The sequence below is a fragment of the Actinia tenebrosa genome, unplaced genomic scaffold (assembly GCF_029948245.1).
Source record: "Actinia tenebrosa isolate PJP-AT-01 unplaced genomic scaffold, QUT_ActTen_1.0 PGA_scaffold10__47_contigs__length_13832649, whole genome shotgun sequence".
NCBI classification, from domain to species: Eukaryota; Metazoa; Cnidaria; class Anthozoa; order Actiniaria; family Actiniidae; genus Actinia; species Actinia tenebrosa.
In genome coordinates this window covers 8,625,830-8,640,884 of record NW_028292570.1, presented here as the reverse complement: position 1 = coordinate 8,640,884, position 15,055 = coordinate 8,625,830, and the positions used below count along the sequence as shown (strand labels likewise).

Genomic DNA, 15,055 nt, shown 5'->3' with positions numbered 1-15,055 from the left:
CTCAATGATTCGAAGGGCAAAGCAGTGAATTTCAGATCTTTAACAAATTTACTTCGCTCATGGTTTTGTCCTTTGAACTGGGGTTGGAAAAGGTATTCAAGAGGTCAGTGCAACACCCTCCTCTCCGGTATATATAACCCTGCATGTACTATGGAAAATACGTCTTACTAACTGAGACCACAAAATTAACCAAAAAGGAACTGACTGAAAATAATATCAAACTTAATGAAAATTTAAAGAATTGATGAGCAAGAAGCAAAGAAATAGAAAGGAATATTCCAACACTATGCATGTAAGGAAATGATATTTTCTTTGTAGCAATAACTTCCGGTTTTTCTTTCAATTTCGATTTTAGTATTTCGTCAACAAGTGGCTACGAGTTTAGTCACTGTTGTGCTTGGTGATGCAGATTTAGTAAAAAATATGTTTGAACCGTTTATTATTATCTGTCGGAATAATTTAATCCGTTGGTCAGTCCACAAACAAGAAGTTATTAAGGACTTCGTTCGTGGTTTGATTATATCTCTGTCCCAGACAAGCTTCTATTCAGTCTAAATTACTTGTAAATCATAATGATAGCTGTTTGATCACCAAGCTTCACCAATAACACTAGTGTTGTTTTTACTAAGTGATTTCCGTTGATAAGTGACCGATCACCAAACCTCAATTAGCTCAATTTAAACCAATCAGTGGCTGGAGACCTGCCTTTGGTCAGAAAACATGAATTATTCACGTCAGCAGGTGCATTCCATACGGCCAGATATAATACCATGGAGACCAAAGACTTGGAGCGACTGAGATAACAGCTGATGTGTTTCTTTGAATCACTAGCTCCCTCGACCAAGTAAAATATTACCATGAACTGAATGATGCTTCGATAAAGAAGGATATTTCGATGTGGATATCGATCCCACTGGCAAACAGGTTTATACCAACGGTCACAAGGGAAAATATTTAGATTGATATTAACGATAATATCAGCTAATTGAAATTGCGTTTACTACCAAGCGAAAACATGAGTAGGACTTGAGATAAAAGGTTTTTGATAATACGGCCGCTCAAAACTACGAACTTAATGGATCATCTAACTTCGATTTCTCGAGGATATTTCATTACTAATTTCATGAGAATTTAACTCATTATGAGCAAAGATCAGCCGAACGATCGAGGAAATTCAAACGATCTTTTTCGACACGGTGAGGAAAAAGTGACAAAGTCGGCCGAGTCGCTTCGGGATGGACAACACATTTATCCTCGTCTGCCAAGCTATAGCGAAGTACCTTCGACACATCCCAGCTATCTTCAGTACAATCATTCAAACGAGAACTATTTACCACCTTGGCACAATGGATCAAATGTTCAAGACACTGGTGTGCCGCAGGGATCTAGGTTTGGTCTTATCAGGGGTTTTCATCAACAAATGTACGAACAAAACCAAAATTCATTACAATGTTGTGACTGTGCTAGTTTTCAAGTCACAAAGCATGGCTCAAAAGACGCCAAATGCAACTGGGGAGTTATATTTGGTTTATTATTGATAATACTTGGAGTGTTCGCCCTTATCATGGGCTTCACGCTGCCTCAAAAATCCTACACTTACTCCGAACGACAAAGACTTACTCCTCAGGAGAAAGAAGATATAGATAATATTAACTTTTACATTGAAATTTTTATATTATCCGGTCTAACGGTGCTATCTCTGGGTGGAATCGTAGTATCGCTTGGTATCCTGTACCCAGCGTGTCGTCGGCGGGGTACGCCAGATGAATACAACGATTCAGCTTTCAGTTATGGTTCCGAAGTCTATGTAAAAGAGGAAAAAGTTGGACTTTCGGGAATGGAAGGCGATCAGAAAACTTTGGTCAATTTTGGCTTTCATAAAAATGTTGTTCCTACGGACGTGACGCTACGAAAGGTGCAGCCAGAGACAGAACAAACAATCCCCTTTCAAGCAGACAGCAAGCTGTTCAAGTAAAAATAACTGCTGACCGCTCGACCAGTTGCGCGGAAGGCACCGAAATAAAAACGAAAATCCCCATGACCAATTAATCTCGAATGCAAGGGCTCTATAGAGAAACTACGATTCATATAAATCTTTCGCAGTCGATAAATATATTTAGAGACGGTGGGCACTGGGACCGGGGGGGGGGGGGGGGGGGGGGCGTACTCCCATATATGGACTATACGGGGATGATCCGCTGAACAGTGTATGGTTTTCATGGTTTTTCGAGCTTCTTGTCATAAACAGGGTATGCAATATTTCACTCAAGTTCCAAATTCTTCCTGAGTTTCCTGTCATATTCAGGGATTCTACTTTCGTATTGACCGAAACTGGTTACTGTATTTTGGTCGTAAAAAACGATACGCGGATGACATGATAATTGAAACAGGAACTCAGTGCAATAAATTATATCTTTTGTCATAAACAGGGTCTACAAATTTGAGTTTTTTTTATCATAGACAGGGTACCCCTTTCAGAATCCCAGCGGAACACCCCTACCCAAATTCTGGCGAAGTACCATTATCAATGGCATACAATCATGAATCAATTAATATATCTAAGATATTCAGTAATATTGATTAAAATACCCAAGTCATTTTTATTTTCACAGATAAAAATTAATGATTTCAGAGTAGTCCAGAGTGCGTGAATAGTTACCCTAATTCATCCTATGTTATGTATAAATCCGTGTACAAAAAAGTAACGCAATATTCGTCACTATCAGTCACATGACAGTAGCCTTAGCAACTGTAATACACCGATCCCGCATTCTTGTTCTATCTCCCTGGTTACTGTTACTACGTCGGACAAGCTAAAATGTGTTTTTGCTATGCAGCATGGAACAGAAACTGATTGTTGGAAATTGTAAATGTCTATCTTATAATGGATGCATTCTAAAGGTACATTGAAAAAAACAAACAAACCAAAAAAAAACAAAAAACAAAAAACGATAACTCCTAAAAATTCTTCATGAATTTGAGTTTGTTGGTCGGACATTCTTAATTTATTCCATCTAGAAAACCATTGTTTGGGTGAAAACTCAAGCATAGCTGGGATCGGCCTATTGTTAGCTGATGGGTACCACGAGGGGGAAAATTGTCATGCCATTGTAAAGGGCTTTTTTGATGCAATTCAGAATAAACGAGGTAAAAAATGCATGCCGTTCTCATCAATGCTTTTTGCACTATGCATCATCTCCCCTTCGGACCCGTGTGTAGTCAATTTGCCTTATTTTAAAAAACGCTGTTAACTGATGGATTGAAGTGAGCAAATCCGAGATCGTAGCCGACAATTTCCTTCAGTTTTTTCAAATTCAATTGTTTTTGAAATGACTGCACTTACACTGAACAGCCTCTCCGAATCTCGTACCCACAGCCCACGGTCCTCTTGGTCAGTACCAAGAAACGTTCCTCAGCAGATTGCGCTACTTACTTCCCACTGATAAGAGTAGGCGGTAATTGGGGGCCGTACACCTAAAACAATGCTCGATCTAAAAGTTCAAACAATGGAGGGCTGGTGCATTTTACCGTTCATTCCCTTTCCTGTTGCAGAAACATTGCCCCCTCATTGATCAAAATTTTACAAACAAAACAAAACCAAAAAACGAAACACACACACACACACACACACAAAAAAACAAAAAAACAAAACAACAACAACAAAAAAAACCAAACCAAACCAAACAAAACAACAACAACAAAAAACCAAAACCAAAAACAAACAAAAAACAAACAAACAAACAAACAAAAAAACACAAAAAAACAAAACAAAAAAAAAGCGAAAAAACAATTTAAATTGAATTTTGGTCGCAAATGTGGACTTTAGAAATTATACATTTTAAAAATAAATCAGTCTGTTAGTCCACTACGCACCTTACGAGAAAAATATCATATGCCCAAACAATTACAAACAATCAAAAACAAATTAAAAGACAGTGACACCTCCCCCCTGTCCCCGCCCCTTGCATAAATGTTTGTTGCCCCTCCGTTTAGTTTTTATGAAAAAAATAATGGCCTCCCCCCATTTGCACTTGCCTCCCCCCCCCTTAATCAATCACCCGTCCCTATGGAAACAATTATTACAATTAATTTTACGAGAAAATTAATTTTTTTTTAAAATAAAGTTGCCTATGTACACATGAAAAGTGATATTTTTCTGGCATATGTTTTGGTATGATTTCAATTGCTGTCTTATGTATGTGAAATATTCACACATAATACATGTAGTAATTACATGTAGTATATCATATTCATTCAATGAATCGATTCCAATTCTTCCAAACTGATGGAAATTTTGACACAAGAAAACATCTTGAAGCGGAAGTAGAATGCATGCGTTCCGCGAAATAGAATTAATTTTGATGTCACCACCAAGATCTGTATTTTTACATTGGTTTCTGTTTGTGACGAGAATTCTTAACCTTTTCCAATACTCTAAGGTCGAAGGTATTCTTTAATATCAAAAAAGTTCTGAATGAGTGAAAAGGAAATATTCTACTTACTTCGTTTCCTTTGAACCAGTTGGAAACCGAATTTTTGGTCGGATTGATTTCTTTTGTGCGGAAGCCTATAAATCAATCCCGAATACATATAAATATTTTAAGGTAACGTTTATATATATATTTTGCTATAGTCTATCTCGTAGAATCTTCTTTCTACTCTTTAAATATTATCTGAGATATGAAAATATTTTTTGACTCGATATGATATGAATAAAATTGATTTCGTTTCATAGTAATAAGACTCTGTAACTAAGAAGGGTCAGCTTGATAGAGTTCAGGCCCAAGCTTGGTGTTAATTCTCTTCCTCGAATGAATCCTTGTGTTTATTTGCAGCAAGTCTGTATTCGTGTATGTTTGAAGGCGAACGCTGAGGTTCTCGTTGCTGTACATTATGAACTAAAGCAAGAACAGGAATTTTTTGTATTGAACTGGAAGAAGAAGTAGCTCCAGACGATGAACGTCTTTCTAGTGAGTCTGTTTGATTACTCGACGAAAGGGAATCCATACTCATCTCTCTTCTAACTGGTGCTTCTTCTGTCGGTGCTTTCCTATAGTCACCTCGTCGGTTTGTCGCTCTACAGACTGGTAGAAGAAGAACTACACAGAACAACAGAGCACCAATCGAAATAAGAACTGTTCCAACTAAAGTAAAATCATCGAGCATTGTGTTAAATGTTAGAGCTGTTTTATCGACTGGTATTCTCGAACCATCTCCTCTTTCAATGTATACGACAGGTCGACGAGGAATGACATAGCCGACAAGCATAAATGTAACTCCGATCAGTAAGATAAGAATAGAGCAAGTTAAGGCTATCAACGTCTTGGCGCTATAAACAGCAGCCATTCCCGAACCACATTTACATTCGACCGATGGACAAGGTTGTTTTGATTCGGGAGTGCCCTCTTCGAACATGTGATGATGTAAGTAGCGAATCCCGAAGCGCGAATTAGTTCTATCGGTTTGAACTTTTTTCCCGCGGGATGAACGCGTCTTCACTTTGCGCGTTTTCTTCGGTCCTTGACGAATGTCGGTCGCGTCTTTTGATCCCGATTGTTTTTCTTGAGCAGGATTCATATTAAAATTCATTCACCTGTTGCGGAGTTCTTGAATAATTACTGAACTTTTTCGGTTTTACTCTTGCAAATTATTCATCATTGATCAATACATTTTCTAATTTTTGTCAATATCTTCCCCTTGGCCGCGGCAATTCCCAAAGCCAAATTCTGCTTTCCTGTAATAAAAGCGAGTGTTATTATCTTGAACTATTCATAAAACGTTTCTAAATTCTGTAATTCACTAATCAATAATAATATTGTCAAAGAAATCAAACTTTATATATAAGGTTTCGAAAAACAACCTTTACCACGGATGAAAAGACTAGATGAAATGTGGTCAGATATCTAGTCAATCAGATACTCGCATACGTGTATAAAACTCCCAAAGTCGATCCCTCCTTACCTTTCCTTCCTGAACAACAAGGGCTCAAAGCGTCATAAATAACCTAGTTCAGTTTCCAGCTCCAAAAACAAATTCTAAATCAAACTTGGTCAAAAAAACTAAATCAGGAAAGTTTATAATACGAACTGATGAACGATTTGGTTGGCATCTGTTCTCTCTTGAGGCGCGTCTTTTCGCCGACTTATCTCGCTCAAATTTAAATAATTTCTGACCCTTTCATCCCCTTGATTTTTCACATCCGACGAATCAGCGACAACAATAGGTTCTTGGTAGTTATCTGTCAATATTATTGAGGATTCCCTACTCTTGAATTAGATCTTTTATTCTACCTAAATACATTTCAAAGGCATCTTGATTGGCTGACTTGGAAAAGGCTTTAATAAGACGCCGAAGATGCATGTTTACGTGGCGTGGCGGGAAAACACGTGGCTCTTGGCAGAATATCTTAACCTTAGCAGATTTTCGCTTGAAATGACGATATGATATTTTAGAGAGAGAGATTTTTTTATAGATTTTGCGATGCGAAACAAAAAGTAATTCTGTTGTCTGATTTGTCATCCTATAACGATGGCCATTAAGTGCTTGCCCGAAGTAAAAACGAGTTTTTTGTGTTACATGTGGGGTAGTTTCAGCCTTTTTCTATAAAAATGTATTTCTTTTGTTTCTAAGGACGAATAGAAGACAGCTGGAAGTCGGGAAAATATTAAAATTACTATAAACAAATTTCCAACATCATTTGTGTTAAACAGGAAGGAACGCGGAAAGAAAAATAATACAAAAGTACACACTAAAAAATTATCTTTTTGGGATATGGAAATTTCAAAGTTAAAATAAGAACTTTCTGCATCGAAATTAGTCTAAAACGCCATGAGTTGCTATGGTGATGGTTCTTCTGTCGGGTCTTTTTTTGCAGCGATATTTACTAATTCAGTTGCTTGGCGTAGTATTCCAGTCCTTCACTGTATACGTATAGATATGCCAAGAAAAATCATTAATTACCCCACGGGCGAAAACTTTCACAGTCGTTGCAACTTGAACTGAAAATCTTTTTTTAGGCTCAAGGTCTAAAATAAGAATGAAAAATGAAAAATTATGCTGAAAAGAATTGATTTACGAGCATTCTGGAGAGCGCAAAAAATGTCATCTCAACTCTGACTACAGTACTCAGTTCTAACTTCATATGCTTCCCAGATCCTAGCCACTATCAAACATTACGAAGTCTAAGAAGGAGAAGACTGGAAGGAGAAGAAGAAGCAGAAGAAGAAAATGATGAACTGATAAATTGAATCAGTTATGCGCATATAATTTGACAGTAACGATTCAATATCATGTTCGGTATTTTGTACAAGTGTTTTTCAGGCCCTTTAAATGTTTGAGTGTCAAGAACAGCCTGTATTTTATCAAAATATTCTATAGTTCAGTCGTGATCCGCCAATATATAGGGAACAAGGTGAAAAAGATATTCTATGATTTTTACCCATTTACTTTGCGATATCTTACAACAATCTTAAAACTGGATTTACCAGCCGGAATTCATAGTTTTTAGAGACAGACTGTGATCCTTCATATAGAACATTCAGCTTTTAACTTTTACCGGCTACTGAGCTGGACAGCTTTGCTTTTCTGTATAGAGGGAGCTGTTAACCACCTGGTCAGTTGATGGCTAATATAAAAAAACGCCTGCAGTGACCGGAATATACGTACTTGAGGATAAAACATATAGAAAACTACAAGAAAACAGGATACAATATTTTACTGACTGAAAACGTTTTAAAAGTCATTCGAAGTGGCCTGTGCATCCAGTTTTGGTAGGCTTTTGGTAATATATATATATATATACTAATTTTCTCTTTGGTAGCCAAAACCTACATCTTTTTTCCATTTCAGTTACGGCGGTTGTATAGCGACGCTGACGTGCTGCTGTGGGCGTTCAACAAGATAGTTTCTTTTTTGAAGTCTTTGCCTTTAAACGTGATTAAAATTTAGTATTCAGTTAAGTGGAGTCAGTGCTTTTCTTCAGGACATCTGGAAATTTGAATGTTGATATTGGACATCGAAAATATCCAATGCAAAGAAAACATTAATTAGATAAATCTTTATGTGAAATTCAAAATCCCCCCCTTTTTGACGTTTTTTTCCCCCGGTTTAATCTAAAATGTATGTCTCTATGTCTTTGAGGATCAATAAGGTGTATAAAGACGAATCTTGTTTCCGTAAAGGATCTTGAATCTTAAATGCGTAAAAGATTATCTTAAAGGCTTAGAACCTCGTATACTCATGATTTTAGAACTGGAATTGGGGTTCCTGTGTAATGTTAGTCGCTGTTGACGGACGGACTAAGTACCAGATTGAGTAACCATGGTAACTGAATGGCATGCAGAACGCCTGACAACAACAAGAAGTCAAAAAGCCAACATGGCGGACAGTGTTCGATTAGAACAGACGCCAAAAAGACCAGTTGGTGGAGGCTTAAACACAGGCAGGATACACAAAGGTATAGTCTATTTAAAGCTAAGAAACAACGCATATCCAGCAGAAAAATCAATAACTTAACTGATGCATAACTGCGAGAGTAATTTACGAAAATTAACCAACAGTAGCAATTGACTTTGAAAACAAATTTTTTTGGTTGACGACAGGACATGGAAAAACAGCAGCTTCCTCGTCAATACCAAGCAAATACCAAACAATTGTAACAGATAATTCGGAGAAAAAAGGCTTTCTTTCTCGTTCAAGAAGATTCAATGAGGATAGCCTGGTGAGTTGGCATATTTCAAAACTCTTTTATCAATAATTGATGATTGAGAATAATTCTACTATTTTTTGTATCAAGCTAAATAATGTTTTGCGCCCTTCTATTGTCTGTATTCCGTCCCTCAAACTGTCAAGGGTGGAGAATGGTTCTGATTTATAAGGTATATGGATATTGGCAAAAGATTAGAAGATATAAATTAGATAGATAAATATGAATATATTTTTATTTGATAAATAATATTTTCCCCTTCTCATCTAGACCTATAATCCTGGTCCAGGACGATATGACCAACTCACCAAAACCGAATCTGAAGCAACGTCATTTTCTAAAAGGGGTACTGGTTGTTTTGCTTCGAAGGTATGACATGACATTCAACCTAAATAGACTTCAATTGTTTTGCAAGTTTTACAATTGTTTGCTATAATGCTTTTTAATCATTTCAGTTATCAGTGATTAATACTACCTGGTTAATACTCCCTGGCAGTAGTCTTCCTCTTTAGCGATTCTTGGCCAATAATATTACTAATCAATAAAAAGTCACAAATTCGCTACTCCTCCATTAATCATTGATTATCACTATCAATCGATTAATTAGCATTTAGCATTATTATTAGTTGCCATTTCACTTGACTTTGAAATTTGAAAGATTTGGTCTCTGCATCTTTTGTGAATCAATCAACATGGCGGCTGCATCTTTTGTCATTTCATTCTCATGGGAAAGAGATTAATAACATGCCAATTGCATGTGATTTCCTGTATCTGTAATATGTGAGGGGACTACTATAATTGGCATGTGATGTAGTGGTTTCCCAGCCATTGTGTGCATGTTGTGTGTGTAATTCCTCATTATATGTTATAGATGTATGATTTTAGTAGTTTATGGTGAAGCTGAATAAAATGATATTATATTTATTATGATATACACAGCAGTGGCACATATCAATTTATGAAACACAAAGTTCTTTTACAAGCATTACTTCACACAGTACACTACCCACAATGTTCACTATCACCTGACTAATTTGTTTAAATGCTATGTTTTGAAATTGGATAAAAAAGACAAAAAGGTTTGCTAGACGAAGAATTCAAGGCGAATCAGGCCCAGGTCCAGGTATGTAATGACAGTTTCGTAATGACCATAGATAATTAATAATAATAATAATAACAACTTTATTTAATGAGGGTGGCACTAAATAGTGTACTACACTAATAAACTTGTTGCCCTCAAAAGTTTAAAACTAGTCGTTGTAAATTAGTTTGGTAGTTTTTTTTGTAGGTTTGAAACACCTGATAAAAGCTGGAAGATCAGAAAACAATAAAATTAGATGAAAAAGAAACAAAATTTTATTCAAAAATGAGACAGATTTCCATTTTAAACACTCTGATCTAAATGCATGGGATGCTGAAACAAAAAACTTTTTTGTTTCCCTGAGATAGAGCTTGAGATGTTGTACTTATTGATTTTCTAATTTTTGTGGGGTGTTCTAACCTTGTCCACTAAAAAAAAGGTAAAAATTTTATGAATTTCTTGCTCACCTTTGCCTTTCCATGTTTCCTTGTTTGTGTATTCAGGCACCTATGCTATTTCTGGTTTTCGAGAGAACAACTTCAATCGATCAGGTGCAACGAGGTAAGGATTGAAAAATTTCTATGTGCAGGATGTGTGTTTATGTCTGTTATAAAAAGCTGGGAATGTTTTCTTTCTTCTTTTAGTGTCTTTCATCTTCCCATTGCCGTAAAAAGGAATGAAGATAAGAAAAATAGTTTACCAGCACCAAACCACTACAAGGTAAATTAGACTTTTATTTAATAGTTTCCAGAATAATCCTAGGAAATCCTTTGGTTGTTTACCTTTGCCAATCTATTTTTAATCTTATAAATATGTTATTAACAGATTGGACAGCAGACAGGACGAGTTACTCATGATAATAATGTTTCAGCCAGTGCAGCTTTCAAATCTGGGTAAGCTCCTTAACAAAAATACATCTATTTTTCATTAGTTATAGCAGAAAAAAAAAACCAAAAGAATTTTATTCCCACAGGATCTGAATTAAATAGGTAAATAATATGCATATTTGGAAAGTTTATATTTCATGTAAGAAATATACTGTGAAAGAAAATATAAGATTTGATTCCAAAAATTAAAGTAGCTGGTTATTAGCCAGAGGAGTGGGAGGAAACTCCGATTGGAAAAGAATGATGACTTTAAGGGTAAAAATCATTAGTTGACACACTGTCACCTGGACAGGAGTCGGGTATCTTAGGGGTCATTTTCAAAATTTCCAACAACTAGTGAACTTTGCCCTTGGGGCGTTTAGATTTCAAAATGCTTTATGTACCCATAGCACCTCTTTGCAGACAATCTGATCTCAATTTGAACTAGGATTGATACTAATAACTCAAGGAAAGAAATGTTAATGAAATCCTCTGCCACTCTTGCCAAGAACCATTTTCTTTTTATCTATCCCAAAAGTAGAAATGTCTCAAAGTATATTTGTTATTTGTTAATGTTTTGTTAGGTCTACAAGAAGTGTTAACCCAAAATCAACTTCAGGCCCATCACCCTGTAAGTATATGTGGCTTTTATCTGTGTGACAATAATTATTCCCTCCAGGCCTGTCCCATTCTTACGCACTGCTTCTCACACACTGCCGTTTGCATTACTACACGGCCACTACAGACACAAATCGGGTTGTGTAGTTTGCAATAGACTGCCGTCAATCAACACATCATTCTACTTGGATGTACTCAAACTCTTTGCAATCGCTTTTGGAACTTTCCTTCGTAATATCTGACTGAGAAAGTTTAATAGAAAAGCCAACTCACTGATCCAAACGTGTATAAATGGCGTCAACATGAATGATTGACAGTAGTCTATTGCAAACTACTCGTCTCGATTTGTGTCTGGGGTGGCCGCGTAGTAATGCAAACAGCGGTAAATACAGCTATTTCAAAAAGGGTGGTGAAGGTGTTGATGCATGTTGCATACCAAGCCTGAATTGCACCATGGGTAATGTGAATACAATCAGCGAACGGTCACAACGAAAATATACTTATATACTCATAAACTTTGTCTGCACGTTTTTTGCTATATTTTCTTCTGTGCTGACATTATTTACATATGAATATAGTACATTTTAAAGCTTAGTAAACAACATGCAACAGAACCTTCACCAACCTTCTTTGAAATAGCTGTATTTACTGACAAATAATGTGTCATTTGTCTAAAATATTTGGAAATGAGAAGATTGAACCATTTAAGTGATTTTATTTATGGCCGTGAAAAATAACAAGCATGATACATAGGAGTAGGCACTAATTCCATTGTTTTCTTTGTTTTACTTTGGTCATTTCACGGGCCAAGTATACGTGTGGCAGCGCGGTCGTTAGTAGATAATAGGCAGATTAAGATACCCGTTTTTCCTTCCGGCAAACGTGACCACGTTTTCATTGTTTCCCTACATTTCACTTTACCTTTTGCAAACCTTCTCGACAAAGACAAGTATTCTTTTTTTTATCTACTACTTGGATTTTTTTGCGATTCCTTTTCACTAATTTTAAAGAATTTTTTAATAGTCAATTGACGTTTCACGTTTGCCGTAAACGAGAAGCTTAAACTCTCTTATCAGTTTAAACTAACGTTTTATCATTTTACTGGAGTTTCTTATTGCAGCATTAATGTCCTCGGATTGGTTTTATTGGCTTATTTTTCATTAGTTTTAGCAATAAACTATATTTTATTTAGTCAGGGAATTGCAGCCAGGACACATTGGGCTACGGACTAATATCTCACAGATTGAGAAAAATATAATCTGTTGGAAAAGAAGAAAGCTACAAATACCTTGAGCAAATCCCTCCTGCTTGCAGTTTTATTAAACGTTTGACTTTCTTTATTTTTATGTTTGACACAAACAGTTAGTTACAAAATAAATGAAAAGCTTGTGAGTGACGCACCAAAGACAGTAACAGCACCATTCAAGTCTACAGTGGAGAGAAAGATGATGCAATCACCGGTTGCATTCCCTGGACCTGGTGCTTATCAGCCATTCGATCATGATCAACATAGACAATCGAACAAACCCAAAAGAGGATTTTTGTAAGCATCACTTTTACTTCTTTTTTCGTGTTTAGTTAGCTTGGCGATTTTTTCTTAGAATGGCGATTTTTTTTCATCGAGAAGTGCAAATTATTTAACATTTTGATTTTTTTTCGATTTCCTTTGCGGATTCTTGGTTTTTGGCATTTTTTTCTGCGGATTTGTGGTTTTTAGCAAGTCCTTCCTCTTGTTCGTGTGAACATCACCTCATTTCTTTAATGCGCATTGTTTTGGAGTTCAACCAGTTACTGGGACTTGGCTCGTTAAGACAGATCGTTTTCACGTAGCCATAATGAAAAGTTTGTTTTGAAAAGCCGATGTAAGAATGCTGAGTAGGATTACTCATTCCCCTGTGCGTTTGCGTACGACTAAGGCACCCCCATTTTTCCTTTGAAAGAGAAAATTAGCCCGGGAAGGAGGGGGGGCACTCCCATGGAAATAGGGCGGGGAAGATCGTCGAAAAAAATATAAAATTTGAACTCCTAAAAGAGAGAGTTTGGGCGTGGTCCTAGAAATTAGTGCAATGAAATATTGCTTGAAGAATTGTAGGTCCTGTTTTAGCATGGTTATTTTTTTTTCCATCCACAGAAACAAACACTATCTGTGTATTTCGGCCCCTGCTATTCCACTACCCTCACCGGACCCCATGCCTGGACCAGGACATTATAATGTAGTGGATTATCAAGGACCGCCAAAACACTTCATGTCTAGTTCAGTGTTTGTTTCTTCTACGAGTCGCTGGACAGGTGATGCTCTCAATACTGAGGAAGAATTCCCAGGACCTGGTAAGTTGACTAGTATCACTAACACACCAGTGAAAATTAATTCCAAATTGAACGAGAAACCATGTTACTTAACAATTATTCACCGAAGGCGAAGTAAATATCCATATGGGGGAATATATCATTAAAAAAAACTTTTTAGCATTACTTCGGCTCTGGAAAACTTTGGGAAACCTCAATCACCGCTTGTCATAACCACTAGTCGCTGGACACTCACAGCGCGCTTTACTATTTTCACGTCTAAAATAAAATAAATTAATAATATTCATGACAAATTTACAATTTTAAACCACACTGCTCTCAGCCAATCAGAATCAAGTACATTTTTCATGAAGATGATTAATTTATTTCGCTGTGTGTCCGCACATATGCGCACTAAACATGAGAAGAAATGCTTTAGGAGTAAGTTTTCTTCAACCAAACCTTGAATCAATTCTACGATCGCTTGATTACTTTCATCGGAACTGGTTTTTCCATTGAGTCTTTATGTTTTAGTCTTTGTTTTCAAATGCAAAGATTATCCATGCATGTGGTTGTACTTACCTGAAGCATATTTTACTTTTCAGCTACTTACAGGCCACAAAATGCTGCTAAACAGTCGTTTCATTATAACTACAATTCAAGATGGTTGCCTGCTTAATGAATTTGGTCCCAATGAGTCTGGGTTCGTAAAAAGATGTATTTTAAATAGCGTAAAACAGAATAAAAATGTAAATAGAATAAATAAAGCGATAAAATGTCGACAAAAGATTGAAATAGAATTTGTTATTTGATTACGAAGATTTCCTGCTATAAATGTAATCTCCATGCAGGGACAAATGGAAATCATTTCAACATTAATCAAGTGTATTTTTTTATAATGAAGAATATCGTGAAAATTAAAATTGCTAAATACTAGAGAGAATAAACATCCCTTTTATTCATTGTTTACTGTCCAGTTCACTTTAGGCACCGTTCAAATACAAATTTGAATGATTGAGAAAATTCTACAATCAAGTTTATTGCAATATGCATAAACTTTTACCGCCACCCGGTTAGCTCAGTTGGTAAGAGCGTCGGTCTGATGTGCGGGAGGTCGTGGTTCAAGCCTCGGCCGGACCAACACTCAGGGTCTTAAAATAACTGAGGAGAAGGTGCTGCCTTTGTAATAATATCTGCAAATTGTTAGACCTTCAAGTCTTCTCGGACAAGGACTTTAAACCGTAGGCATGGTCTCCTGACCCTTCCTAACCTACAGTAAAATGGGGGACATAAAAGAACCACTGAGGACGTAAAAGAAACCCTGGCAGTGACCACCCTCAGTGTCTACACTTCATACTAACCATCTCTCATGCTTTTAAATTGCATAAAAGCAATTTGTCATTCACAACTCCATGTAAAGCGACTTTGATTATATCCACATAGAAAGGGCGCTATATAAATCATAATCATTTCATTTCATAACTTTGACCCTTTCGTATT

At 36.4% G+C, this 15,055-nt stretch overlaps 3 protein-coding genes across 3 annotated transcripts; 2 read left to right on the top strand and 1 right to left on the bottom strand.

The window, feature by feature from the left end:
- Window positions 1–784: 784 nt before the first annotated feature.
- Window positions 785–2,137, top strand: LOC116298852 (uncharacterized). The gene has a single exon (XM_031707423.1). It carries the CDS (start codon window positions 1,142–1,144, stop codon window positions 1,973–1,975), a length of 834 nt encoding a protein of 277 aa, XP_031563283.1. The 5' UTR covers window positions 785–1,141; the 3' UTR covers window positions 1,976–2,137.
- A 2,657-nt stretch (window positions 2,138–4,794) lies between these two features.
- On the bottom strand, window positions 4,795–6,306 carry LOC116298850 (uncharacterized). Its single transcript, XM_031707420.2, has 2 exons — window positions 5,962–6,306; window positions 4,795–5,734 (listed from the first exon to the last, which is right to left on the bottom strand). The coding sequence occupies exon 2, from the start codon at window positions 5,587–5,589 to the stop codon at window positions 4,795–4,797; it is 795 nt and encodes a 264-aa protein (XP_031563280.1). The 5' UTR covers window positions 5,590–5,734; window positions 5,962–6,306.
- A 1,973-nt stretch (window positions 6,307–8,279) lies between these two features.
- On the top strand, window positions 8,280–14,520 carry LOC116298849 (O(6)-methylguanine-induced apoptosis 2). The gene is made up of 11 exons (XM_031707419.2): window positions 8,280–8,455; window positions 8,601–8,719; window positions 8,975–9,073; window positions 9,776–9,827; window positions 10,289–10,346; window positions 10,430–10,505; window positions 10,611–10,678; window positions 11,236–11,282; window positions 12,632–12,812; window positions 13,401–13,597; window positions 14,161–14,520. The coding sequence occupies exons 1-11, from the start codon at window positions 8,320–8,322 to the stop codon at window positions 14,232–14,234; spliced, it is 1,107 nt and encodes a 368-aa protein (XP_031563279.1). The 5' UTR covers window positions 8,280–8,319; the 3' UTR covers window positions 14,235–14,520.
- Window positions 14,521–15,055: the final 535 nt, after the last annotated feature.